Source organism: Myotis myotis, unplaced genomic scaffold (assembly GCF_014108235.1).
Source record: "Myotis myotis isolate mMyoMyo1 unplaced genomic scaffold, mMyoMyo1.p scaffold_m19_p_3, whole genome shotgun sequence".
In the NCBI taxonomy this organism is placed as follows: Eukaryota; Metazoa; Chordata; class Mammalia; order Chiroptera; family Vespertilionidae; genus Myotis; species Myotis myotis.
The window spans coordinates 72,490,406-72,516,950 of record NW_023416335.1 but is presented as its reverse complement, the minus strand read 5'-3'; the positions used below and the strand labels follow the sequence as shown (position 1 = coordinate 72,516,950).

The 26,545-nt window shown below is 38.8% G+C and overlaps 1 protein-coding gene and 1 long non-coding RNA gene across 3 annotated transcripts in view; both read right to left on the bottom strand.

The window, feature by feature from the left end:
- DIAPH3 (diaphanous related formin 3) overlaps positions 1–26,545 on the bottom strand; it is a 558,347-nt gene that overhangs the window by 191,577 nt on the left and 340,225 nt on the right. For both annotated transcript variants that reach the window (XM_036299517.1, XM_036299518.1), the window contains one exon: positions 9,726–9,850. In XM_036299517.1, the coding sequence (XP_036155410.1) occupies positions 9,726–9,850 (125 nt within the window). The remainder of the gene's footprint in view (positions 1–9,725; positions 9,851–26,545) is intronic.
- Positions 20–9,693, bottom strand: LOC118650931. Its single transcript, XR_004966068.1, has 4 exons — positions 9,354–9,693; positions 7,566–7,697; positions 5,674–5,792; positions 20–464 (listed from the first exon to the last, which is right to left on the bottom strand). It is a non-coding gene; the product is annotated as an uncharacterized LOC118650931 (long non-coding RNA).

The window sequence follows — 26,545 nt, the reverse complement described above, 5'->3', positions numbered from 1 at the left end:
GAATTCTGAAATTTCAAAGTAATGTTTTAGAAAAACACACAACTTTAAGTCCAATGTTTTGATGTAATTGTTAGCTACTATTACACATCTCCAAAATGCCAAATCACATCTAAAAGTTAACCATTCTTACAATTCAATCTATACTGTACAGTGATGAAATCTTAAATTCAATTTCTAATTAAATCAAGCAAAATTACCAGAATAGTTAAATATTTATACATTTAATATTTGTTTCACAACTGAATTCAAGGAAATTTTCCTTCCAATTTGCCATCTAAATAATACAGATCATGCGATATGATTTAAAATTCTAGTTCAGCAGTTGTAACAGTACATTTAATGGTAGTGAAATCAATAACATAGGCATTAAGCACAGCCGTTCAACCGGACATTCTAACTCCTAAACTTGGTACTTCCATGCCTGTGGACAAATGCCTCATCTTTCTGTGCCAAAATGTCCTCACCTGTAAAATGAGAATAATAGTAATATCAACTATCTTAATGTGGCTGTAGTGAGGAATGAGTTAAACATACAAAGTTCTTAGAAAAATGAATGGCATCTAGAATATATACAAACACTTGGTATTTTATTGCCTGGTTATTCATTTTAAGCTTTACTTAGGGTTGCAAAGACAATCAAAAATAAATTTTTAAGAATTACATTTAAAATTTGTTATTTTATGAAATAAAACTCATGTTTTAACTTATCCTTGGGAAAATTGATAGTTTCTCCTATGTATTACCTGGTTCAAACTATGATTATACATACACACAGAGATGTTATTCTCTCACTTATTTATGACAACTCAGTTCAAAGCACAATGAGACAGAGAAGACTAAATGTGAGTGTAGTAGTGGCAACAGAATACATTTTCTAAACAAAGCACAGAATTCCTTTGTGGCATGAAACATTGCTGAGGCAGTAAAATCACTGTCTAAAAAAGTGACTCTCTTAGTGCATCAATCATAATTACATATGGTTCCTTTAAACTGTGGCATTTAAATAAATGGAACATACAGAATCAAACTTACTAAAGTCATCTTACTGTCTCTAACACAAAAGGATAAACAGACATCAGCACACTTAATTTTAAAATATAGCCAGTTAATAAGAAGAACTAGATTGAAACAAAGAATTTCTAGAGTGCGGTCACCTCTGTCAGTTCCTTCTATATTGCAAAAGAAAAATGGAAGGTTTATATCTAAAAATGAAAAACTTTCCACAACTTCAAAATGATATGTTTCCTGTGGTCAGAACATTCACCTGGTAGAGGATAAAATAAAGCAACAGATCCAGGCCCTTCCCTTTGAGATAGATGAATGAATGAATGAATGAATGAATGAATGAATGAATATGACCAAGGAGAAAGAGGAAGCACTACAGCCAGATAGTTGGTGAATCCAGGGGGCACCGAAGAATTTGAGTAATTAGAACTCAACCTCCCCAGAAGGTACTATGGCAACTCAGTACCCACGTCCGCATGTTGCCTATTGCTCTTCTTTGTCTGTTGTTTTTTTTTTTCATACTATGCTCCATGTATTTTACAACTAGAGGCCTGATGCACGAATTTGTGCACAGTGCGGTCTGGCCGGCCCGCCCCGATAAGGGCCGATCGGGTGAGGCTGGCCAGGGGGAGCAGACGTGGGAGGTTGGCTGGATGGCCAACCAGCCCTGTCCCCGATTAAGGTGGAGGGGGCCGATCAGGGGAGGGGCTACAGGCGTTTGACGGTCTGGCACCGCCTCCTGGTCGAAGGGACAATTTGCATATTAGCCTTTTATTATATAGGATATATGGGGTCTGAATTCTAATGCAAGAGCTGACTTATTTTAATGGCCTTAAGAAAATCTATAGATCTTTTTGTGGCTCAGTTTATATTCAACTGAATAGCAAAAAGGCCTCTTTTATACTTTCTAGAATGTAGATCATAACACTACCAGTGAGTGATGCATTTATATGTGGTATCTTTTATTAATTCTTAGATGAGCAACAAAAATTTCTTATAATTAGTAAAATCACAAGGAATTATAACAATATAGTCACACAGAACAGGTTTCCATATATTTTGTCTTGTGAAATATCCATATTCCATAAAATGTTGTAGGTAAAATGAACAGATGTAAATAAAAACTACATTTAACATACATACAGAAACTATTAGATGGAACATATGGTGATTTATTTGTAAAGTGAAATAATTTCTTTAAACTAACAAGTTCAGAAATCAACAGTGGTTTATTAAATCTATAAACTCTCACCTAAAATTATTTATGTTCTAGATAGAGACTGTATCTACATGGATTATTTATATATTATTCTTAATTCCTATCTACTTTTTCAGGTCCAAACCTACCATTTAAGGCTTCACTAAGCTTCCATGAAGCTTTCTTCTCTACATTTATGAGCTATAATTTTCCCACTGAATACATACGGTATTTGTAGTCCATTGTACTCATCTGTAATGAAGTTGTGAATTTTCCTTTCTAATCCAATTCCCCAGTAGTGCTTATTTCTCACCCCATTTCTAAGGTGTGGTCACCTCTGTCAGCTCCTTCTCTAATGCTGTGCCCCACCTTCTTAGTTGTATTAAGTCTAACCATCCACAACATCATTGGTGCCAATTACTTATTTCACCCTAGTGTCATCCTTTTTTAACTTTATTTTTTTAAAAAATACATTTTATTGATTTTTCACAGAGAGGAAGGGAGAGAGACAGAGAGTCAGAAACATCGATGAGAGAGAAACATCGATCAGCTGCCTCCTGCACATCTCCCATCGGGGATGTGCCCACAACCCAGGCACATGCCCTTGACCGGAATTGAACCTGGGACCCTTCAGTCCGCAGGCTGACACTCGATCCACTGAGCCAAACCGGTTTCGGCCTTTTTTAACTTTAATGAAAGGGTAACAGGCCTTCTCACAATTGTGATGAAAGACTGCACATATATGCATTCTTACACACACAAACTCAATGTAATTAAGATCTAAGAGAGTCCTTGAACAGCTGTTAACCTGGACAACAGGTTATCCTATTACCATGGATGTTTCTAACTGTAGGGTTACTACTTTTCTGCCCCTGTCACTGCTTATAAGGCATTGATCTTTAAAACAGGCATTTCACAAATTCTAGTAATTTTATTCTAAAACCTGGAATATGTCTAGTCTCAAGAATCAATTTGGTAAACAGATTAAATTATAGCTATAAGTATTGTCCAAAAACATTTTTTAAAATTTTCAGATACAAATCAAAAATTAATAAAATATTTAGAATATGCCTGGACATACTTAATCAAAACAGCATAATTCTATTTAAAAATGTGATGGGAAAGAAGACCAGGAGTCAAAATCATTAAAATTACATGCTCTTGTTCTAAAACTTGGGAGCTTTATAAGTTAACTAGAGGCTGGGTGCACGAATTCATGTACCAGTGGGGTCCCTCAGCCTGGCCCTGAGGGATCAGGACAAAACTGGCTGTCCGACATCCCCCAAAAGGTTCTGGATTGGGAGAGGGCGCATTCCAGGCCGAAGGACCCCATCGGTGTACAACCAGTGCCGGGAGGGATGCAGGAGGTTTGCCAGATGGGGAAGGACCGCGGGAGGGCTCCAGGGCATGTCCGGCCCATCTCGCTCAGTCCTGATCAGCCGGACCCCAGCAGCAAGCTAACTTACAGGTCAGAGCGTTTACCCCGATGGTCAGGGCATGTCATAGCAAGCGGTTGAGCAGTCTTAGCATATCATTAGCATATTACGCTTTGATTGGCTGAACAGACAACCAGACACTTAGCATATTAGGCTTTTATTATATAGGATTATCTTATCATTGTTATCGATAAGACAATTTGCTCCCAAAGGAAGTAGAGCTTTGAATAATTGGAATTACCAATGAAAATGATAAAATTGTGATTAAACTTAAACAATTTTGGAAAGAGCCAAATTCTTAGAAGTTTAAAATGACTGTCTGATAGGGTGGAATAAATGGTTACATTAATGGGGTCTCTACGTCATCACTGATGGGCTACTCATTAAGAGATGGTGGAATATTCAGACAGGAAAAAAAACCCCAAAACACATCATTATCATCAGCCAAAAGAGAAAACAAATGTAGATGTTCTTGTGCCAACTGTTAAACTGCAGAGAAAAGTAATGCCCATCTTAGTAGTAGTAAGGCTTTATTTTTCCCCCAGCTCCTTATATAGAGCTTTAGAGAAATAGGTGAGCTTCTTGACACAATAAATATTTGATAAAATTCATTAAAAAATATTGGTATTTACTCAGTCACTTGTTATTTTTGTAAAATCTGTTTTCTATTCCTTTACTAGGACAAAGGCCAAATTCTCATTAATTTCTATATGAAAGACTGTAATCGTCCCATTTGAAAGATTCGTTAACAAGCAAATCTGTGTTCACATGTGCTGAATTGCAAATACATAGTGTTGGCCAACTAAGTAGTAAGGCAAAGATTTAGGATTTAACTCCTGGTCAACAAATACAGCTCATTACCAAACTACCTGGCACTAACATATATTGTATGGGTGTATTTTTATTTATTTATTTAAAATTTATCTGTATTGTTGAAAGTATTACAGAAGTCCTCTTTTTCCCCCCATTGACTTTTTCACCCTGCTCCCAAATCCCAGGCCTTCACTGCACTACTGACTATTTCCAGAGGTTATGTATATTCTTTGCCCTCATTATTGTACTTTCCCACAAAAGGTGTCTATTACTTCCATTAACACATTTGATAAGGATCAGCTTCAACCAGTCATATATGTCCGATTCCGTTTATATATCTTCTTAAGTACCCAGGCAGCCAGCCAGCCAATCTATAAGTATTCACTGAACTCCACTGTATTCCCCTCTTTTGGGCACTAGGGAAAAAAGTAAAGCAAAGTCCCTCCTTTTGTGAAATCTAGTGATAGATAATGAAAAAACTAAATAAATGAGATATTCAGACAGTGATAAGTATGATGAAGAAAAATTTTGTGATGTTATACAGAATGACACAGGCTAATTTACGTAGGGCACCCAAGGAAGTTCAGGCTAAGAAGGTGACATTGACTGAAGTAACTGAGGCATGACTGTAAAGCGGCAGTAAGTGCTAAGTTGTGTAATAACCTTTGTGAGTTTAATAAGACTGCAGAGAAGAAAAAGATGCATATAAATTTGAAGATTCACAGAGGATGAGGAGCAGGATATTTTAACCCAAGTCTTACAAGTTTATTAAGAATGGATTAAATAAAAGATATGACAAATGAGAAAGAAGGAAGGAAGAGAGCAGACTAATTTAAGTAAAGAAAAATCTGCTCTTACAAATCACACAATTATCCAACTTTTTTTTTTTAAATATATATTATTGAATTTTTACAGAGAGGAAGGGAGAAGGATAGAGTTAGAAACATCGATGAGAAAGAAACATCGACCAGCTGCCTTCTGCACACTCCCTACTGGGGATGTGCCCGCAACCAAGGTACATGACCTAGGCCGGAATTGAACCTGGGACCCTTGAGTCCGCAGGCCGACGTTCTATCCACTGAGCCAAACCGGTTAGGGCCCAACTTTTCACTCCTGCAAATGAGCTTTGTATTATACAAATTTACTTTTCATCCATTCCACTCTTTTGTTTTACTTCCTAATTATAGTTCAATTAAATTAAAATGTACGGAATTTTTTTACCTGAAAAATACTGTACTTTATGTAATGTTGGATATAGATAAGATGTCTTTCTCTCAAGGAATTTATTGAGATAGTTTTAGCATCTTCATAGAAGTATCAGAAGGGATTAAAATATCACTCTATAGCAGAACAATAAAAAGAAAGTTCAAAATAAAAGCAGGATTGCAATAAATTTAAAGAGAAGAACATAGGAAAGAGTCAAGTAACTTGTTATACAAAATTTAATATTATCTCAAATATAACTAGTAGCCCTGCACACGAATCCGTGTACTAGTTGCTCTCTGCGGGGCCTGGCTGCTCTGTGACCGCTGCCCAGAGGCTCTCCACGGCACAGAGGCCCAGCCGAGGCCCGGCGCGGAACGCTTGCCTTGTCGCTGGGGTGACAACGCAAGCATTTCCCCTCACCCCCGGCCACTCTGTGCACACTGCCCAGAGGCCCTCCACAGCTGGGGTGGAATGCTTGCCTCATCGCCGCGGCATTCCACCAGGCCACTCACACTGCCTGCTCTCAGCGGCCGCCCCCGCCAGGACTAGGGGACTCCGGTGAGGCTGAGAGGTCTGGGTACTGCCATCTTTGTGATGGAGTGACAGTTAATTTGCATATTAACATTTTATTAGGTAGGATAGTTTGTATATAACAATATTAATGACCCCCCACCTCGAATGTGTGTTACATATTTTTCAAGCAAATATTTACACTAGTACTATTCAACTCTAATTATATTTCTGAGCAGGCTTAGCAATTGGAAAGTAACATCATTATTATTAAAAGTCAATGTGGCCTGGATAGTGTTGATCAGTGGTTGAGCATCGACCCAGGAACCAGGAACTCACTGGTTCGATTCCCAGGCAGGGCACATAACAGCGCTCAACTTCCAGTAGGAGGCATGCAGGAGGCAGCAGATAGATGCTGTTTTTCTCTCTCATTGATACTTCTATCTCTCTAAAAAAATCAATAAAAAACATTAAATTTTTTCTTTAAAAAAAAAAGTCAATGTGCTATCTCTAAAATAATTGTGCCACCAGTCGGACATCCCCTGAGGGCTCCTGGACTGCAAGAGAATGTAGGCCAGGCTGAGGGACCCCCCCCACACACACACAGGAATGCATGAATTTCATGCACCAGGCTTCTAATATACTATAATTGAACACTATTAGTAAAATTTCCTATTATAACAAAATTATATCATAATTTAAGACTATTTGATTAACAGATTATTTAATAGTTCACTAAATTATGATTTTTTTACATTAAATATCCAGTTGAAATAATGCATTCTTAACAATTTGGATAATACACATATTCTTCCAGAACTGGTTGAGGAATCACACATTTGATATGTGCTTCAACTAATAAGCACTAAAATTTAAAACAAAGTTTGAGCATTAATAACCCAAATTTTAGTTAAATATATTTTTATTCATTGTGCATTTTCATTTCCATATTCTTCCATTTTCTAAGATCTAAGCAGCTCACAATTTGCCATTTTAGTAAGATCTGTATAAATGCATTTAATATTCAAGATCTGATTTGTTGTCAGTCCTAATTAAAGTAAACAAAGCTTCACAATGAATGAATTTAATTACCTCGAAACTAGTATGTCTAAGAGGAAAAGCAAACGAGTACAATCTAATCTCAGCAAAGAGTATTTATGATCATAAGCTTTGTCAATAGCAAAGTGCACCAACTGTTCATATATCTGACTTCCAAAGAGATACATGAATGCTAATCAGTTCATTAGAGGCTTTTAGGTTGTGATATTTAGCAACAGGATATAGTAGCTTTCATGTCTATGGAGTATAATTGTACTCAGAATGAAAAATTGTTTCCAACAAAGCATCACTCTTCCTGTTTCTGATTTCCTGCTAGTTACTTTTTATGAGTTGCATACCTTTCAAGAAGGCGACACATTCAGCTTCTTGTATCATATGAATACAAGTATTAATAGGTCCAGAGATCATCTGCTGAGCATGACTCTGCTACACTGACTCTAAGCTCAGGAATTCATCTTCAGTTATATGTCCTAGAAATCCAACCTTCATAATTAGTACACTCACACTCACAATGAATTACCAAAGATTCTATACAAGCAAAAACTTTTCTAAAATGCTTTCTATCTATAAAGAACAATAATAAGCACTTCCATTAATAGTACTTAATGATTACAATACACTGGCATATATGAATATTTTAACATGATAAAAATAATTGAGAAAAAAGCTAAGAATGGAAAAACTAATATAACTGTGCTATAAAAAAATTTACAAATTTAGTTTTGAAAACCATATGTTGCCAAATGAGAAGGTACTGCAAAATATACTTTTGATATGTATATATTTCATTTTTAGGTGTTTGTTTTTGTTTTCTTTTTTTATATATATTTTATTGATTTTTTACAGTGAGGAAGGGAGAGAGATAGAGAGTCAGGAACATAGATGAGAGAGGAACATTGATCAGCTGCCTCCTGCACATCCCCCACTGGGGATGTGCCCGCAACCCAGGTACATGCCCTTGACCGGAATCGAACCTGGAACTTTTCAGTCTGCAGGCCGACACTCTATCCACTTGGCCAAACCGGTTTTGGCTCATTTTTAGTTTTAAAAAGACAACCATATCTAGTGGAGTGATAATGGTGCCCTGCCTTATAAAAAAAAGAAACTGGATAGGTAGGAAAGATTGGAAAGGAAATAAATACATTAGTTAGAACTGATTGTTGCTGAGTGCATTTTTATGATATTTCCCCAAAGATATAGTAAAGATAGTTAAAATTGAAGTAATTCACAATTAAGCTGAAAGTATATACAAGAAAATCTATGACAAGCCAAATAATAATTTTGTGATATGCCAAATCTCAGGAGAGATAGAAAGAGGAAAAGTAGTTATTTTAGTTCAAGTAACTCAGTTTAAAATAAATATCAGGAGTGTCTATTTATAAGAGCTCATTTTATTTTATTTTTTAAATATATTTTATTGATTTTTTACAGAGAGGAAGGGAGAGAGATAGAGAGTTAGAAACATTGATGAGAGAGAAACATCGATCAGCTGCCTCCTGCACATCTCCTACTGGGGATATGCCCGCAACCCAGGTACATGCCCTTGACCGGAATCGAACCTGGGACCTTTCAGTCCGCAGGCCGACGCTCTATCCACTGAGCAAAACCGGTTTTGGCAATATAAGAGCTCATTTTAAAAGTGGGTTATTCTTTCATGTAGAATTCTGAAGTCCATATGGAATTTTAATAATGCACAGTAGTAATACTTTCTTATAACCTAGAAGCTATCAGTCTAATTTCACAGAATGGTTTGCAAAGCAACTCAACATTAGTTTCAGGAAATAAAGTTTATTACTTTAATTACTCATTAGAGATTAAGCCACAGAGTTAGCAAAACCAAAGATAATTGAATTCAAAAGAAACCTTAAATTAAGCAGGACACAAGCCTCATGCTATTAATTTTCTATAAGTACGTACACACACACACACACACACACACACACACACACACACATATATATATGTCAATTTTATTTTAGGTTTGGAGAATATCTGCACAAATAGTGATTGTGACAATCTCAATTTTGATTATAAAACTATGTAGTATTTCTAAAGAAAATAGTAAAGTTTCTGGAACACAAGTTAATTTTTAGTATAGGCCAAACTAAATTAAGGTGACTACTCACACCAGTTTATAGTCTTTATCCTGAAACGTTTCAAAATATCTAAATCACATCATGTTAGATTCAAATTCCCTCAATTTGAGTTTTCATATCCAGTTAATCTACCATGAACTTCAAAAGGAAAAAGGACATGTGGAAGGGGAAAGATGAGAAAAAATATTATTCAAGTTGATAAAAAGGGAAAAAATGGAAATCAATAGAATATATTTCGGTATTGTTCATGATAAACGCTGATAAATTTCTCTCCAAGTAGGTAAAGATTAAGCCTATAATGTGGTACTACAGAATGGTCTCTGGTTATGCAAATGTACTTCAAATGTTAAATAATTTGTAATTCTAGTTGACTAGTAATTTATTTAGATATCAAAAGGATATGGACATCTTTGTCACAAACTTATCACGCACGTCCTCAGGAGGGGGAAAGGTTTCCAAATCTCTCTCAAGCTGTTGAAGCTGCCTTCCCATCTGCTTCAGATTCTTTTCCAGCATTTCTACAGAGACTGAAAAAGAGTATATTAAACGCCTTGAAAGGACAAAATTATAATATATAAAAGGTAAAACACTCTAGAAACAAAATATTTGTGAAAAACCTTACAATAAGAAAGTAAAAAATTTATTATAATAAAGGGAAGGTAAATTTCAGTAAACTTGTTAAAACTTTCAATTTTTAAGTCCTGGAATAAAGTAAATTTATTATGTGTCTAAGACATTAGATAAAATTTACAGCAAACCTCATGAACTAACCATATTTAGGAAATGATGTGTTTAAAATTAGATTCCTTGAGATTAAAAATGGTGGCAGAGAAGGTAGATGCTGCTTGAGACATGCTCCCAGGAACAAGCTGGAATTACAGCTGAAATATAAAAGGCTTCAGGAATAATCAACGGAAAACTCACAGAAGAGAACCCTGGTACCGGAAGACTGAAGGTGTAGACCTGAGAAACTGGTAGGAGGGGCAGAGGCGCGAAAGGACAGGCCAGGCACCCACAGACAGCAACTGAAATCCCAAAGAGATATCTTAGCTGTGGAGGGAGGGTGCTACTCAGAACTCTGGGATCTAATCCCAAAACTGAGCTCCTTAGCAGAGAGCAGAAAATCTGAGGAGGGTAACCACATAACATCTAGCTGTGAAAAGCAGTGGGTGCTGTCTGAAAGGGCATGGTACATATTTTCTCCTTCCTGTGATCCTTAAAATTGAGAAAATTAAGAAGAGAGTGCATAAAATTCTTTTATCATAACAATGTTTAGTTTATTAACACAATCGATTAAACACACGTCCCCGATATAGCTTGCTGTAAGTAAATATGTGATTAGAAGAGTTTATAAGCCATATGACCATGTTATGTTATGAATTAGATTAAAAAGAAGTGTATTAGTAGCATAATAATAATAGTTGTAATGGTCATAGCAGTGATAACGATAGTAATAGCTGCTAAAATTTACTGAGGCAGGTATTGTCTTAAGTGTTCTGCATTATTTTTTTTAATCCTCACCAAAACATTATGATATAGATATTATTATTATCCTCACTTTACAGATGACAAAATTAGAGTAAAGTGGGTGAAGTAAAAGTTGAACAACTGAAAAGTGGCGAAGCCAGAATTTGAACTCAGGCAGTTTAATGCCAGACTTTATTTTTAACCATTTAGCAGTATAGAAATTATTAATTACAGACATTATTTTATTTTTACAACCCCCATCCACCTATCTGTAACATATTTAAGTACAGGTATAGTTTTCACATAATGAATATTTTTGTACATTCTTGCCTAGTGCAATACTAAGTAATGCACCTATGACTAAATGGAGGAGAAAACACCCAAGCATTCTGGATGACAGATAAATATGCTGCTATATGTTTTTAAATGAACATCCTATATAATAAAAGCCTATTATGCTAAGTGTCCGGTCATCTGTTCAACCAGTCTAAGTGTAATATGCTAATGATATGCTAAGGCCACTCAACTGTTCGCTATGACATGCACTGACCACCAGGGGGCAGACGCTCCAACCGGGAGGGTTAGGTTGCTGCTGGGGTCCAGCCAATCGGGACTGAGTGAGATGAGCCAGACATGCCTTGCAGCCCTCCCGCCTCTCTCCCTGGCCCCAAATCATGCACCAGTGGGGTCCCTCAGCCTGGCCTGTGCCCTCTCGCAATCCAGGAACCCTTAGAGGATGTCGGAGAGTCGGTGTCAGCCTAATCCCGCAGGCCAGGCCGAGGGACCCCACTGGTGCACGAACTCGTGCACCAGGCCTCTAGTTGAAATATAATGTGATTACAACCATTGAACAAAACCACATATTTAAAATATGAGGGTTTACTCTACTGATCCAATTTAATTATGCACACACATCAAGTCTGGGAAAGATCTAGAGGAAGGCCTCATAAAAGTCTGAGGGATTCCCATATAACAAAAAGTACAAAGCAAACATTGGGAGGGAACATAGTGGGTCTGTTTGTTTCTGACACAAAATACACTATTCTAATACTTACCAATTCTCTAACACCAAATGAGTATCTTCCAATTCAACTCAATTCAGACACTACCTGGAGTTAGCACAGACCCCAGAGGTTTAAGAACTCATCCCACAAAACTGCCCTCACTTCACAGGATAGTTCCCAGTCCCAAGGACTACCCATACTCGTGACAGACTGGCTATAAATCCAGAGGTTCCTGTGGTAGGATGACTCAACAGAACTCAGGAAGTAAAGAATACAACTTGTAAGAGGCCAAATTAAAGCCATGCATAGGGCAAGGAAAGGGGAGCACAGATGGTACAGTTTTCATCCTGCTCCAGGTGCACCGCCCTCCCAGTACATCAATGTGTACACCAAACAGAAGCTCCCTTAGCCTGGTAGTTTCAGAATTCTTATTAAAGCCTCAATTTGTAGGCATGGCTGATTAAATCATTGTTCGTTAGTGATCAGGTTCAGTCTCCAGCCCCTCTCTCCCCTCCCTGGAGATCAGAGAGTGGACTGATAATTCCAACCTTCTAATCACATGGTTGGTGGCTCTGGCCACCAGCACCCCCGACCCCCAACCCCCAATCATGAAATACCCTGGTTCCCCTTCCCACCATCTGTAGGGGAATAATCTCATTGCAAAGAAAATACACAATTGCTTAAGAAACTTCAAAGGTTTTATGAGCTCTATGTCAGAAACTAGGAAAAAGACCATACTACATGGATGGAGAAGTGCCTGGTCAGAGGGCAGAACTCCAGTAGCTGTGAGAAGGTGTAAGAGAAGTACATTTCTGATTCATGAGTGGTCATCCTCAGAGCAGTCTAAGGCCTGCGCTGCCCTCAAAGGAGGCCAACTGCTTGCAACTGAACATGGAACCATTCCAGTGAGTAAGCGCTTCTCAGTGGGATGAGAGAAGAAAGACTTAAGGTTCACATGGAAGGCTTCTTAGGTGATCTTTTGTGCCTTTTCCAACTCCTTGGTAGCCTGTGGGTCAGCAACTTTGTCCTATCATTGTGATTTGAAGCACCTTTTTGATGACTCAGTTTCCACATCAGTGAAATGGGAAGAATCCCATCTCATGTTTTTACCTCACAGATATTTCATAAAAGATCAAAGGCTATAACATAGGATGAAGAATATTTTTAAATAGAGTAGACTATGCAGTGTTACTCTTATTCTTAGAACTCAGTAAGAAATGAAGAGCTTAACAATTGAAGTCATTAATATTAGAATCAAAGTGAAAGTAAATCACCATCATCATGCAGGGGGAATAGTGTTATGGAAGTTAGGCCAAAAAGAAAAGTTGCTAATTCCAAGAGTAAAATATTAGGAATGTCTGTGGCATATTTAAAAATTTAAGGTTAACATCATAAAAAGTACACTGCCTGAAAGAAATGGTTCTGTGGCTACTCTACAGATGGAAACCCCACGAAGCTATGACTCACGCTTCAGCAGTCTCCAAGGACATTGCCTGTACATTAGAGTTAAGAGGACTTAGCCCAACTGATCAACTTTTCACTGTTTGTTTTTAAATAAAGACCAAAGGACAACTGGAAGAGAAAAATGCAGGTGTAAATTCTAGGCTAATCTATATATATAAAACCGAACAACGAACAACCAGACAACCAGTCACTATGACATGTGCTGACCACCAGGGGGCACACGTGGAACATGGCGGGCATCAGCCGCGGCAGGATGGTGGAGCAGGTGAGCGGGGGCACCAGAACAAGGCAGGGCTCCAATTACTGTCATCAGGTGGTTACTGAAAATTCTTTGATCCCGCACACTGCGGTCCTGCCTGGCACTCACACCTGCTGCTGGTGCCAGTCCCACAAGCACTCACTGGTGGTGCTGGCCCCGATCGTGGGTGGGAGTGGTGGCTGCCAGCCCGATTGCCCCTCAGGGCTTCCCCACCATCTCCTGCTCCTCAGGGGCAATCAGGGCCAGAAGCTGGCTCTCATACCCGCTGCCAGCAATGGCCCCACTCGCACCTGCAGCCGGCGCTGGAGCCACCACTCACACCCACTGCCAGCCCCACTCGCACATGCTGTCGGCGCCTGGTGCCAGTCCCAATAGCTTGGTGCCATCAGTGGGTGCGAGCAGTGGCTGCTGGCCCCAGTCGCCACCTGAGGGCTTCTCCACCTCCCCCTCCTCCTGAGGGGCGATCAGGGCAGCAGCGGCTCACAGCCGCTGCTGGCGCCGGCCCAAATTGCTCTGCATCGTCAGCGTGAGTGAGCAACCAGCGCTGTCAGCACATGGGAGTGGCAACGGTGGGAGTGGCTGCTGGCAGACAGGGGACCGCAGGCACAGTGCAAGGAGCCGGGAGGGGGCATGGAGTATGGGCCAAGACCCAACCCTGTTCCCACTGCAGTCTCACAGCCCACAGTTCCTTTCAAGGTACACGAATTTGTGCACTGGGTCCCTAGTAAAATATAATCTACTGCTTTCTCCAAAGATTCATTTTCATTCACTGAACGTGGAAATGTAGGAATCGTCATGGTGGATAACACACCCAAAATTGTTTTGAATGAAACCAGCACAGGTGAAAATTATTATATCTGTAAACAACAGCATATTTAGGTGTTGCTAAGGGCAGAAGGGGTAGACAATGAAGGTCTGCTACTACTAAGAATGGTAAGTTTACCTCTTTCATTATTACTAATTATCTATACCTGGGATCTGTAAAATATTTCATATTATATCTTATCATGCAGTTTTCATATATTTGGAAACGTGTTGTAAAATTGATAAAGTGTGTGCATGTATACCTGAAATTATAAAGCATCAAGATAAATAATTTCATAAATATTTTGATTTTATGCATATGATCAATATTGAGTGTAATATGTTTTAATGTATATATTCTAGTAAATTTTCTCTGCAGAAGTTTAAATAAAGCAATTTACATTAAATAATATTAAAAAAACATAGAATAGTGTTTGGGGTCATCTGATGGGTAAAACTAAAGAATATTTAAGCATTTCCTTAATGTTTATCTTTTTCAGCAATATTTCTAGAACTAGCTCCTTTATGCATCTTCAAACATAATTTAACCACATTTTTCACACATGTCATATTCTTTGAGGTCAGTGACTATATTTTTTTATATTGGAATCCGAACTACAGGAGAGTTTTAAATTGTCCACATCAGAGAAGTGTTAATTTACTGGTGTCACGACCTGTGCATGAATTTTATCTTTCAACTTTGTCACATGTTTTTACCAAAAAATTTATCTTAGTTTTTATTCCTTTTCATGATTTAGAAGTAACAAAAAATAGTCATCATCAAACAGAGTTAGATTATTTTAAGGCAATTTCAACTTTTGCATTGCACTCAGTTAATGTTCAGACAGAGGTGATGTCTCTGTCACCTCACACATCTGTGTCTCTGCCCCAACACACTGCCCTTCTCTAATCGCCACACCTCAATAGGCAGAACCATGGATTCTTTTCCTGTACTAGAAACCTAGTAGTCTTGACCCTTCTCTCTCCTGCAACCCTCAGATCCAAATGATCATGACATCCCTGGCATTTTACTTGACAACATTAACTTAAACACATCCCTTTCCTGCTTAAAACCAGCCAGTAAACTCCTTACATTGACAATGTGTCTTGACTCAAATCCAGATTCAGCCCAGTTTACTTCTAAAACAGCATTCTGCTTCTGCATTCCCTACCCTGTTCCTCTTCATCCATTCTGTACATGAAGCTAGAAATAATGTATATTAGCCTGTCGGCTCCGCCAGAGTCACTCCTTTTCATACTTTATAGCAAGAGTCAAACACTCCAGCCAGCCCCCTGGTGAGCTGCTCTCCCTACCTTCGTACCTGATGATTATATCATCTTTGCAATTACCTCACTCTATTTTATTTTTTTCATGTGCCTCCCTCTCCCAATTGACCAGGAATTTCTTAAGGGAAGACACCATATTTTATTGGTCAATAGTGTGGTGAAAGCCTGGGGAGGGGTGCAGGGGTGGGTTAGAACGGGTCAATTGGGGGGAAAAAGGGGGATATATGTAATACTTTCAACAATAAAGATTTTAAAAAATGAAATGGGGAAATACAACAGATTAAAAATCTAGATACTTAAAATCTAAGACAAGACTTGTCTCCTTGTAATTATGATAATTATACATTAAAGGTGTTAAGCTTTGAATAAAAATTAAAATCACAACTATAAATATTTAAGTTTAAAGCAATCATGAATATAAGCTTTCTGTAATATGATGGCTTCAATGATTTACCAGATTAAAATTTCAACTAACAAGAGAGAGTAGAGATTATTACACACATTTAAGTAATCTTTGTAATTAAATAATAATCGTTTGTGAATATGTCCTGGAGTGGTTGGTTATTATTTCATACCAAGCTTACAAAGAATGTCATTCACTGTTAGGTATCATGACATATTCCAAAGAAGTTGATTTCTTTAAAGAATGCTTAAACAACTTATTACTAATACCACTGAAATAATCTGGTTATTGTTTAACCGGAAAGGAATGAAGGAAGACTAGATGATACAGGATGCCATTTATATAGCTCTGTCGGAAAGCTGCAATTAACATTCTCCAAGTCTTTTCCCAGCTGATCGATGGGGAAAGGGACTGGGCATAGGCAGTCTGGATACATGCCCAGTAAGGTCTGAGTGATGTGGGAAGGTGCTTACCTATCTGTCAATCACACCTGGGAGCAAGTCGGTGGTCAGAATGGCCACTGCAAGGGTGCCAAACCTGGATATTTAAGCTCCTAGACAAAAGAGTGCACTCTCTTGACCTTTGGCCCTCTGGCCCTCTTAGGACTCCTGTTGTGGGGGGTGTCATGCTCCCCTACACCCACCTGAGCCGTGGCCATTTGGAATCCACACAATGGTGTAACGGACTTTAATTCAACCTGATGCTGAACTAGCCAGGCTGCAACATGGAATGAAAGCTCTAGACCAGTGATGGCGAACCTTTTGAGCTCGGTGTGTCAGCATTTTGAAAAACCCTAACTTAACTCTGGTGCTGTATAACATATAGAAATTTTTTGATATTTGCAACCATAGTAAAACAAAGATTTATATTTTTGATATTTATTTTATATATTGAAATGCCATTTAACAAAGAAAAATCAACCAAAAAAATGAGTTTGCGTGTCACCTCTGACATGGGTGTCATAAGTTCGCCATCACTGGCCTACACACTGGCCTCTTTCAGGACTGACTTAAGGGAAATGGGACACTGGAAACTGAGGACTATACTCCACACAAATAGTCTTCTACCACATCTTCTTCTCCCATAAGGGCTTCTGAAAGTGCTTATTTCAGTGTTACCTCAAGAACCCCGCTAGCGATGGAGGAATCCCACTTGTGTACTCCTCTGATAGCATTACCATAAAATAATTCATTCATTCAACCTAAATTAACCTTCCTACACTCACAAACACAATTGTTTTGTAAAGGAAACTAGAGGTTATAGTATTTCAGGCTCCCAACAAAATAATTTTTCCTATATGATTTTAATAATAAAGGTATTTTATAAAACTACTAGAGGCCTGTTGCACGAAGAGATTCATGCAATAGGCCTTCCCTTCTCCTCCTCCGGCACCCAAGACCAAGGCCTTCACTCTGGCCAGAGCCACCTTCCGTCCTCCATCTTTGCGGCCCCAGCCGGAGCCGCCATCTGTCCTCTGTCTTCACAGCTCCGGCTCGCCTTCAGTCTTCGCTCCACCACTTGGAGCCTACATATGCAAATTAACTGCCATCTTTGTTGGTGGTTAATTTGCATATTGCGCTGATTAGCCAATGGGAGGCGTAGTGAAGGTACGGTCAATTACCCGGTTTGTCTATTATTAGATTAGATTAAGAATATTTTATAAATGTCAGTTATAAATAATGAATTAGATGCACAAAAACGCCAGTTAGCATTAAAAAATTCTTACTATTAAGTAAGCCTATAACAAAATCTAATTTCTACAATAGCATTATAAAACCTATTACTATTTTTGAAAATATATAAATTGAAACAAGATGGTAAAAAAGCACAAACGCAAAATAAATTGCAGCTTAGTTCATAACAGAAAAACATAAATTGAAAGAAGCAATGCTGAGCGAGTAGCCAGTTATCCTCACCAAGTGGCCCACTCTCCTCTGCTCAGCTGTTCTTTCTTCCCATTGTCCTGATTATTGCATTGCCCAATGAATTTACTATACTCTGTACAGTGAGGGGTTTGCTGTTATTGCTAACATCACACTGTAAGAGAACTGCCTATATTTGGTGGGAAGCTGGAGAGAAGAAAGGTAGAAGGCAAGCAGAGGAAATGATGGGCACAGCCAATGAAAGGGCACCAGCCATTTCTGTTGTTCCATTTCACTCTCGCTGGGGAGAAATAAGCAGCCTTGCCTTCCTCAACTATGCAGAGGTTTGAAGTCAAAATAGCTTTTTAGAAGAGAAAACAATATTAGTGGGAGAAGCCTATCTAATAGAAAATCATGCTTTCCTATAATTATTTGAGAATTCCTTGTTATAAATAAGATGTTTAAGAACATGGTAAATAGCCCAGCCACTGTGGCTCAGTGGTTTTGCATCGACCTATGAATCAGGAGGTCACAGTTCGATTCTTGGTCAGGGTGCATTCTCAGGTTGCAGGTGGGGCATGCAAGAGGCAGCCAATCAATGATTCTCTCTCATCAATGACTTATCTTTCTCTCTCTCCCTCTCCCTTCTCCTCTGAAATCAATTAAAAAATATATAAAAAATTTTTAAAAAGAACATGTATATTTATAAAAGCCAAGCGACACCAGAATGACCGGCTGCTATGATGCACACTCAGGCAGGCCAACTGTGGCCCAATCGGGGGCGGGGCCGGCCAGCCAACCTCCTACAGCTGCTCCCCCAGCTTGCCCTGCCCAGATCCCGTCCCCCATCAGGGCAAGCCAGCTGGACCCCACATGTGCACAAATTCATGCACCATGTTTCTAGTGGTAAATAAATGTTAAACCAGTGGTCCTCAAACTACGGCCCACGGGCCACATGCAAATACAAATATTGTATTTGTTCCCATTTTGTTTTTTACTTCAAAATAAGATATGTGCAGTGTGCATAGGAATTTGTTCATAGTTTTTTTTAAAGTATAGTCTGGCCCTCCAATGGTCTGAGGGACAGTGAACTGGCCCCCTGTTTAAAAAGTTTGAGGACGCCTGTGTTAAACAAAAGAGGTCAATAATATGGGGGTTTGTAACAGCATTCAAAATGTTCCCTCAGGAAAATGGTTTTGTGTGCATGTGTATGCCAGGGAGGTTTTAATGTGGTCCATAGTAAATATTAAGCATAAAATGACAGATTTGCAAATTCTGAGGTGTTTTCATAAATGGCTACTGGAGACCATGCAGCCTAACAAGTCCTGAGCTACATACACATCTCTGGACCTGAAAAATTCCAAAATTGTTCTCCTGTCTAGATCTTTACTCCTACATCTCAGTCGATGACTGGTGTTATGACTCCTTTCTTTTTCTCATACCCCACACACCAATCATATTGGAAATCCTGTTGGTTCTACCTTCAATGTAAACTCATTGTCTAAATCCTTCTTACCACACTCGCTACCTCCTCCTGGCCAAGATTATATCTCCCCTGCATTATTATTACAGCATCCTGACAGCTTCACTGCTTCTACCATTGTTCCTCTACATTTCCTGCCACCTCCACAATAGCCAAAGCAATCCTTTGAAAATACCAGCCAGATAGCATTTTGTTACAGGATAGTGAGAAGCTAGGAAAATAGAGAAACTGAGACAAGAAAATTAAACAAGGCCAAACAGATTGCAGCTAGCTAGCAAATAATAATCCATTATCTTTCCCAAACCAAGGACACTTGAGAGCAAATGGTTAGCTAAAGAATGCAGGAAAAGTGGGGGTGGGGGCAGCTTTAAACTAAGAAGCCGCAGTCTCAGGGCTTGGCAAGATAAAATTGCCAGGTGCTTCTCATGAATTTTGGGAAAGCCATAACAAAGTAAAAGGGGAACCTTGAGAGTTAATCTGTACCAAGATACCCGGCAGAGGAATTTTAATACCTATAGACAGAAGGGAATATAATCCCTTCAGCCACCCCCAGTGCACTCACTTACCAAATTACTTGGGAAGTCTACCTGGGCCTTATAGGCCAGTTGTATTTCGATAGATTTGTTTGCCTGGCTTTTTTTTTTCTTTAATAAATTTACTAACTTCACTTCTTTAAAAATTGGCTTTACTACAATGCAGTTGTTCAGGGTGACTCATTTGAAGTCTTTCCAAGAAGAGGAGGAGGGGAGCACCCTCTCCCTTCAACTCAGGGGGCTGCTCCATACACCTTTCCTGGTATCTGTGGGATGCCTGTCACAATTCCTCTACTCAAAACCCTTCCAAAGGTTCCTATCTTAGAGTACAGGCAAATCCGTACACAATGGCCAATCATGTGCTATAGCAAGGGTGGGCAACCTTTTTGTGAGTGCATGCCAAAACCAGCAAAATCTCTGACTCAAAATTCTTCTGCGTGCTAACCCTAATTTTTTGAGAACATGTTACACCTACTTGATATCTCTTAAGGTGTACGTATGTGAAGAACCTTGAAGAAATAATAAAATTCATTCGAGCGACAAAAACACAGTATATGATGATGAAAAATACATTTATTTTTTAATGTATACATGTACACTGATAGTCCGACACAAAACTTTATGACTCGTTTGATATTATCAGTGGGATTTTGTTGCTGCATCACTGATGACAGAGATTTTACATCAGGTTTATATTTCGTGACCTTCAGAGATATGCACGAGCTACTACTTTCATCCGTCAGGCTACCACTATTACGAGACTTAACAAAATTCATCACTGAGAACAAAGATTCACAAGCGTATGTGGATGAAACCAAACCCTGGTCGGATCTAGGAAGGCAGGGAGAGTTAAGGCAGAGGCATAGAAATTGCTCTTCCCCTCTCTCATCAATCCATGTCTATGGTCTTTAAGATAACTTATGTAAAATTATTTATTTACCTAAGATGCACCTACACTGAATTTATCTGAAAAATAAAAAAGTCAATATTAAGAAAAAAACTGTAAATGGAAGATTATAAGAGAGGGTTTCGCGTGCCAGCAACAGTTACTGGTATGCAATGTTTGGCACACGTGCCAGGGGTTGCCCACCCCTGTCCTATAGGATGTTACCTTTCTGACCTTACCTCCTATTACACTCCCCTTCCACCCTCTGTTTCAACCTCACTTCCATACTGTGGGGCCTGTGCACTTGCTCTCCCCTCGCCTATAGTGCTTTTCCAAATACTCATATGCTGGCACCTCACACCTTCAAATTTTGCACAAAGGCCACCTTCTCTACAGGCCCCCCTGAGCACTCAACATCAACTCCAAAAACCCTGCCCTGGAATTCCAAAGCCAACTGTCTGACATAATATACATTGGCTGCTTTCTTCCATTTATGTTCTGTATCCACACCTAATAAGTAACCTGCAGGAGAGCAGAGACTTTTCTTTGTGATCATGTACTCTATCCAGTACTGCAAATACTGGTGCCTGAGACAGAAGAGGCATTAAATAAACCATGAGATAATGAATAAAATATCTTATTTAAGCCACTGCTATTTTTTTCCTGTTACTCAAAGTCAAGTCTAATCCTTGTTAATACTAGTGCCTAGGACAGTGTCTACTATGCAGCAAGGGCTTGATATGTTTTTTGGGAAAGATTCTTTCCTTATAGGGTCAGAAGATATCAAAAACTGTAAATGAGCACTAGTTCTTTCTTCCTTAAAATATGTAGTTTGACAAACAGCTGCTGACAAATTGCCATCACAGTGACAACTGCATAACAAAAGGGGCTCCCTACTGATCAATTTTAAATCTATACTTAAAGATGACCTTTTCTGAGAGGAGCAAAACATTTTCTTTAGGTTTTCCTCTGAAGGTGAATACTAGTAAACATCTTTTTAGATGCTTCTCTCACTTATATCATTTACCTTAAAAGTGTTAGTTCCTATTTCCTTATGGCACTCCTTGTAATTCTGGGCTGATAAATTTGTTTTTTTAAGTAAAATTCAAACACTTCCATAAAAAAAAAATAATAACCTCAAAGTTGCTGAAGAGTTGCTGGAAGACTAATTGCTTTTAAAGGTTATGTAGTAGTAGAATCCTTTTTTAAAAGAAATCTTGTATCAAAGCTCAAACTATGAAATAAAAATAAAGTGACAAGCTGGAGCACAAGTGGGCAAAGAGAACTCATTTTCCAAATTCCATTCCCTAATCTAGAATGTGCAATTGGTGAAAATTCATTGAACTTATGATTTGTGCAGTTTCCAACATGGATATTTTTCTCTAATTTTTAGAAAAAGTGTCAACATTTTCTAGTACCATAAATCTATAACTTTTTGGCCTTATATTCTAAAGCTTGCATAAGTCTCAGGTAAGACACAGTTGTAATGTGCTGCAATAACTTCTGAGAATATATATTAAAATTCTATATTATTCACAGAGACTCATGATTCCTTGCACATTTATTGACAACATATGCAGATCTATGATAACAGGAAATAATTACTGAAAAATAACAGCAACAAATACAACAAATGTAGGAATATGTATATAGTGCTTACTAGGTGCTATTCAAGCTCTAAGAATCTACACTAATAAAAGAGAAACATGCAAATTGGTGTCACTCCACAACGCCCACCAGCCAATCAGAGTGACTATGCAAATTAACCCAACAAAGACGGCGGTTAACTTGCATATGCAAGCGCAGAGTGAAGACTGAAGACTCAAGTCTGAAGACTGAAGAGGCCTCATTACAGCTGGGGGGGAAAGCCAAGTCTCGCTGCGGCTGGACCAAAGGCCTGGGTCCTGGGTGCTGGAGGAAAACTGGTGCCAGCAGCCAGATGGAAGGAAGACCTATTGCACGAATCTGTGCAACAGGCTTCTAGTATTTACATATTAACTTATTTAATCCTTACTACAAATCTCTGACTTAAGCACAATTATTTAATCCCCATTATATAGGTTTAAACAAACAAACTAAAAAACAAAGTCCCAGAGAATTTTCCTTATTCTCTGGGACTTAGTTTGTTTGAGTAGCTATTTCAAATCTGTAACCCAGTAACCTAAGGTTACACCTCTATCAACGGTAGATGTGGGGTTTGATTCCCAATTGTCTAGCTTCAAAATAATAATACATTGCCTCTGCAATCTAACTGGAGCCACGTTTTTTTGTGCCCACTAATGTAATTTACTGGAATTACTGTAAGTGTCACTGTCTATAAATAAAAACTCCTTAAATTCGGAGGCATACTATAAATTTTGGTTTTAACTGCTTTGGTATTTGCATATAAGAAAAGGGTGTTCCATAAACTCACCAACAACCATTAAACACCCAAATGTTTCACAACATAATGATAGATGATTCCCATATTTACATACCTACTAGTGTCATTTCCTTTAGCTGTTTCTTAATATTCAAAGTTGATAATCTACCTTCAGTTATGGGGCCGATGACAAGGATGGCGGAACTGGGTTGAAGATTGTCCCAAAATCCATGGCTACCAGCAGCTCAGAAAATGGTTTGTTTGGAAATAAGATCTGTGCAGAGGGAATCTGCTAAGGATCTCGAGATGTCATCCTGGACTTAGGGTAGGCCCTAAATCAAATGACCAGTGTCCTTATGAGGAGAGGTGAGGACACAGAGACACAAAGAAGGCAATATGAAATGGAGGCAGAAAAATACTCAGGAGTGCTGGCAGCCACGCAAAGCTAAAAAAAAAAAAAAAAAAAAAAAGGCATTGTGTGGTTCCTCCCTGAGCCTCCAGAGGGAACCACTTCTACCCACCACTTGATTTCAGACTTCTGTATTCCTCAACAGTTAAAGAGTATGTTTGTTGGTTAAAGCAACGAAGTGTGTGGTAATTAGTTATGGTAGCCCTACAAAGTAAATATATATACTAATTCAACATTTTGTATGCTGCATAAACACAGTACCTGCTGCACCTGGTCAATGCCACTTCAACCCTTCAGTCCCATGTCAACCTGGTGAGCAACAAGATGCTACAGACTGCCATAAATGTGTTTGTTCCACCCACTGTTAGATTTCTCTATGGTATATGGATTTGCTGAGTTAAGCTATCCTTCAGAATGCTCTCATTCTGAAATTTTCTTTCATCTACCTTGTTTGTAATCTTCCACTTCATGTTGCAAGATGGAGGTGCAGTAAATACTGCTTTATGGCAGCAGTCTAAGAGCTCCAAGACCTTGGCTGTCACTGTCGATCCTGCCCTGCTACCTGATGTTCGCTATGGCTCGTGAGTGACACTGATAGAACTGTGTGAGTAGCTATTTCAAATCTGTAGCTGGCCAAAATCTGCAAACACTGTAAACTGTTAGTTTCTCGAAAAGATTAATGCTATATTGATGCCACTTTCCATCTGCTAACCTCCAAAAAGATATGGAGGTCTTCCTGATGTGGTTTCCTTCTTCATCATCATCCATCAGCCCAAGCAGTAGCCGACTCAGGAAACGTTCCTGGCTCAGTATTACAAAAAAAAAAAAACTTTAGGTGAAGTAGTTCCTCCCTGCTCAGCGTTCTTCAATGTCAGGCCATAGAATCACAAATCCTTCCTGGGATTTTAGTCATGTTCTTTCTATATTCCATTCTGCTGCTTTCCAAAACAGTTTATATTTGCACTATAAAATGATCTCATGAAAGTCTCCAATTTAAACTTCTGATCAATCCCTACATAGATATCCCCTGAAAATAAACTGGAAGGATTTTAAAACAAAATGCTGCTCAGCAGACAACCTGGACCTTGTGGCTTCTTAGTGCTCACGGGGCGCTGTAAGTATTTTCCATATGTCCTGTAATTGCCTTGTGAATGGCCTGGTTATATTTCAGAATAACATTTTATGTTAAAGTGCTAATTTACAAATACCATCCTTTTAGTAAATGAATGCAAAACTATGTGGATCACATTTTTATAATAAGTTTACCTTTTTAATATTTGGCTTGTAATAACATTAAAATTATTTTATGATTCCTAGGTCTAGTTATTAGGTGATTACAGATAATCAGGTTAGATCACGGAGGCCTGACTACACAGAAGTCATAGACTAGCTTTACAGACATGGCTTGTTACTCTACCTTCTACCTGTGAAACCAGTGCTACACCATTGGTGGACACCAAATGTTTACACTATTTCCATAGGGTAATGAAAAAAAAAATAGGCTAAACCATTTTTCCATTTCTACTCTTCTGAAAAAGTGTCAAAAGATGATTCAGTGTAACTAGTCTTTATCAACTACTTGCTTATAATAAAATAAGAACTTTATATTAGCCAAACAAGAGTAAGTGGCAAACAAATTAAACATTGGGATATAATAAGGAAAGGAAAAACTTAGTGTATCCCATTAAAAATGAATGCATTCTAAAATAAAATATATTCATGAATTATTTACATTTAATTTCAGGGTTAGAATGCCTCAGTGTTTCCTTATACATGTCCTAATATACGTATGTGTCAGGTCTATTCAAAAAAGGAATTGAGGCACACCTATAATTATTTAAAAGCATGTGATAATTTATGGTTTGTACAAGAACCTTTGATATTACTTTATTGATTACTAGTGAATGAACATTCAGCACAGCAGGTCTATGACTGTGTCTTCAACTGATCTGATAAAGTAAAATAATCATTCAGTAATGACTACTCTATTCTATAGCCAAAAAAACAAGCAAGGGAAGATAGTGTATTAGTTTGCTAGGACTACCATCACAAAATACCACAGACTGGGTGGGTTAAACAACAAAAATCTATTTTCTCAAAGTTCTAGAGTCCAAGATAAGGTGTCAGTAGGTTTGGTTTGTTCTGAGGCCTCTGTCCTTGGTTTGCAAATGGCCACCTTCTTGCTGTCCTCACACAATCTGTCTTCTGTGCATACACATTTGGGAGTCTCTCTGTAAGTTGAGATTTCCTCTTCTTATAAGGTGACTAGACAGGTTGAATTAGGGCCCATCCTAAAGGCCTCCTTTAGCTTAATCACCCCTATAAGCCCTATCTCCAACTATACAGTCACGTTATGAACCTTGGGGCTTCAATGTATTTGGATAGAATTCAGACCAAAACAGTATGAATGTGTGTGTGTGTGTGTGTGTGTGTGTGTGTGTGTGTGTATCCTATCTAATAAAAGAGAAACATGGTAATTAGCCGTACATCCGCTACCCTTCCCATTTGCTAATCAGGGCGATATGCAAATTAACTGCCAGCCAAGATGGCGGCCAGCAGCCAGGAACCTTGAAGCTAACATGAGGCTTGCTTGCTTCAGTGACGGAGGAAACCAACGTTCCCCACCTGCCTTGCCGGCCTCTGAGCTTGCAGTTTGAAACATTGTAACAAATATAGAAGCTAAACAAAACCCCAGAAACCTGCTTTCAGCCAGCCGGGATCTCAGAGCTGGAGTTGATACAGTGTTTTGATTATAGAACCCAAACAAACCAGATACCTGCTTTCAGCAGCAGAGGCCTCAGAGCTGGAGCCAGAGCTAAAGCTGGCCCAGAATAAAAAAAAGAAAGAAAAAAGGAATAGTTGGGAACTTCAGTCACCCACCAGCCTGAAAACAGTCCTCAGCCCCTCATCCAGGCTGGCCAGGCACCCCAGTGGGGACCCCCACCCTGATCCAGGACACCCTTCAGGGCAAACCAGCCGGCCCCCACCCATGCACCAGG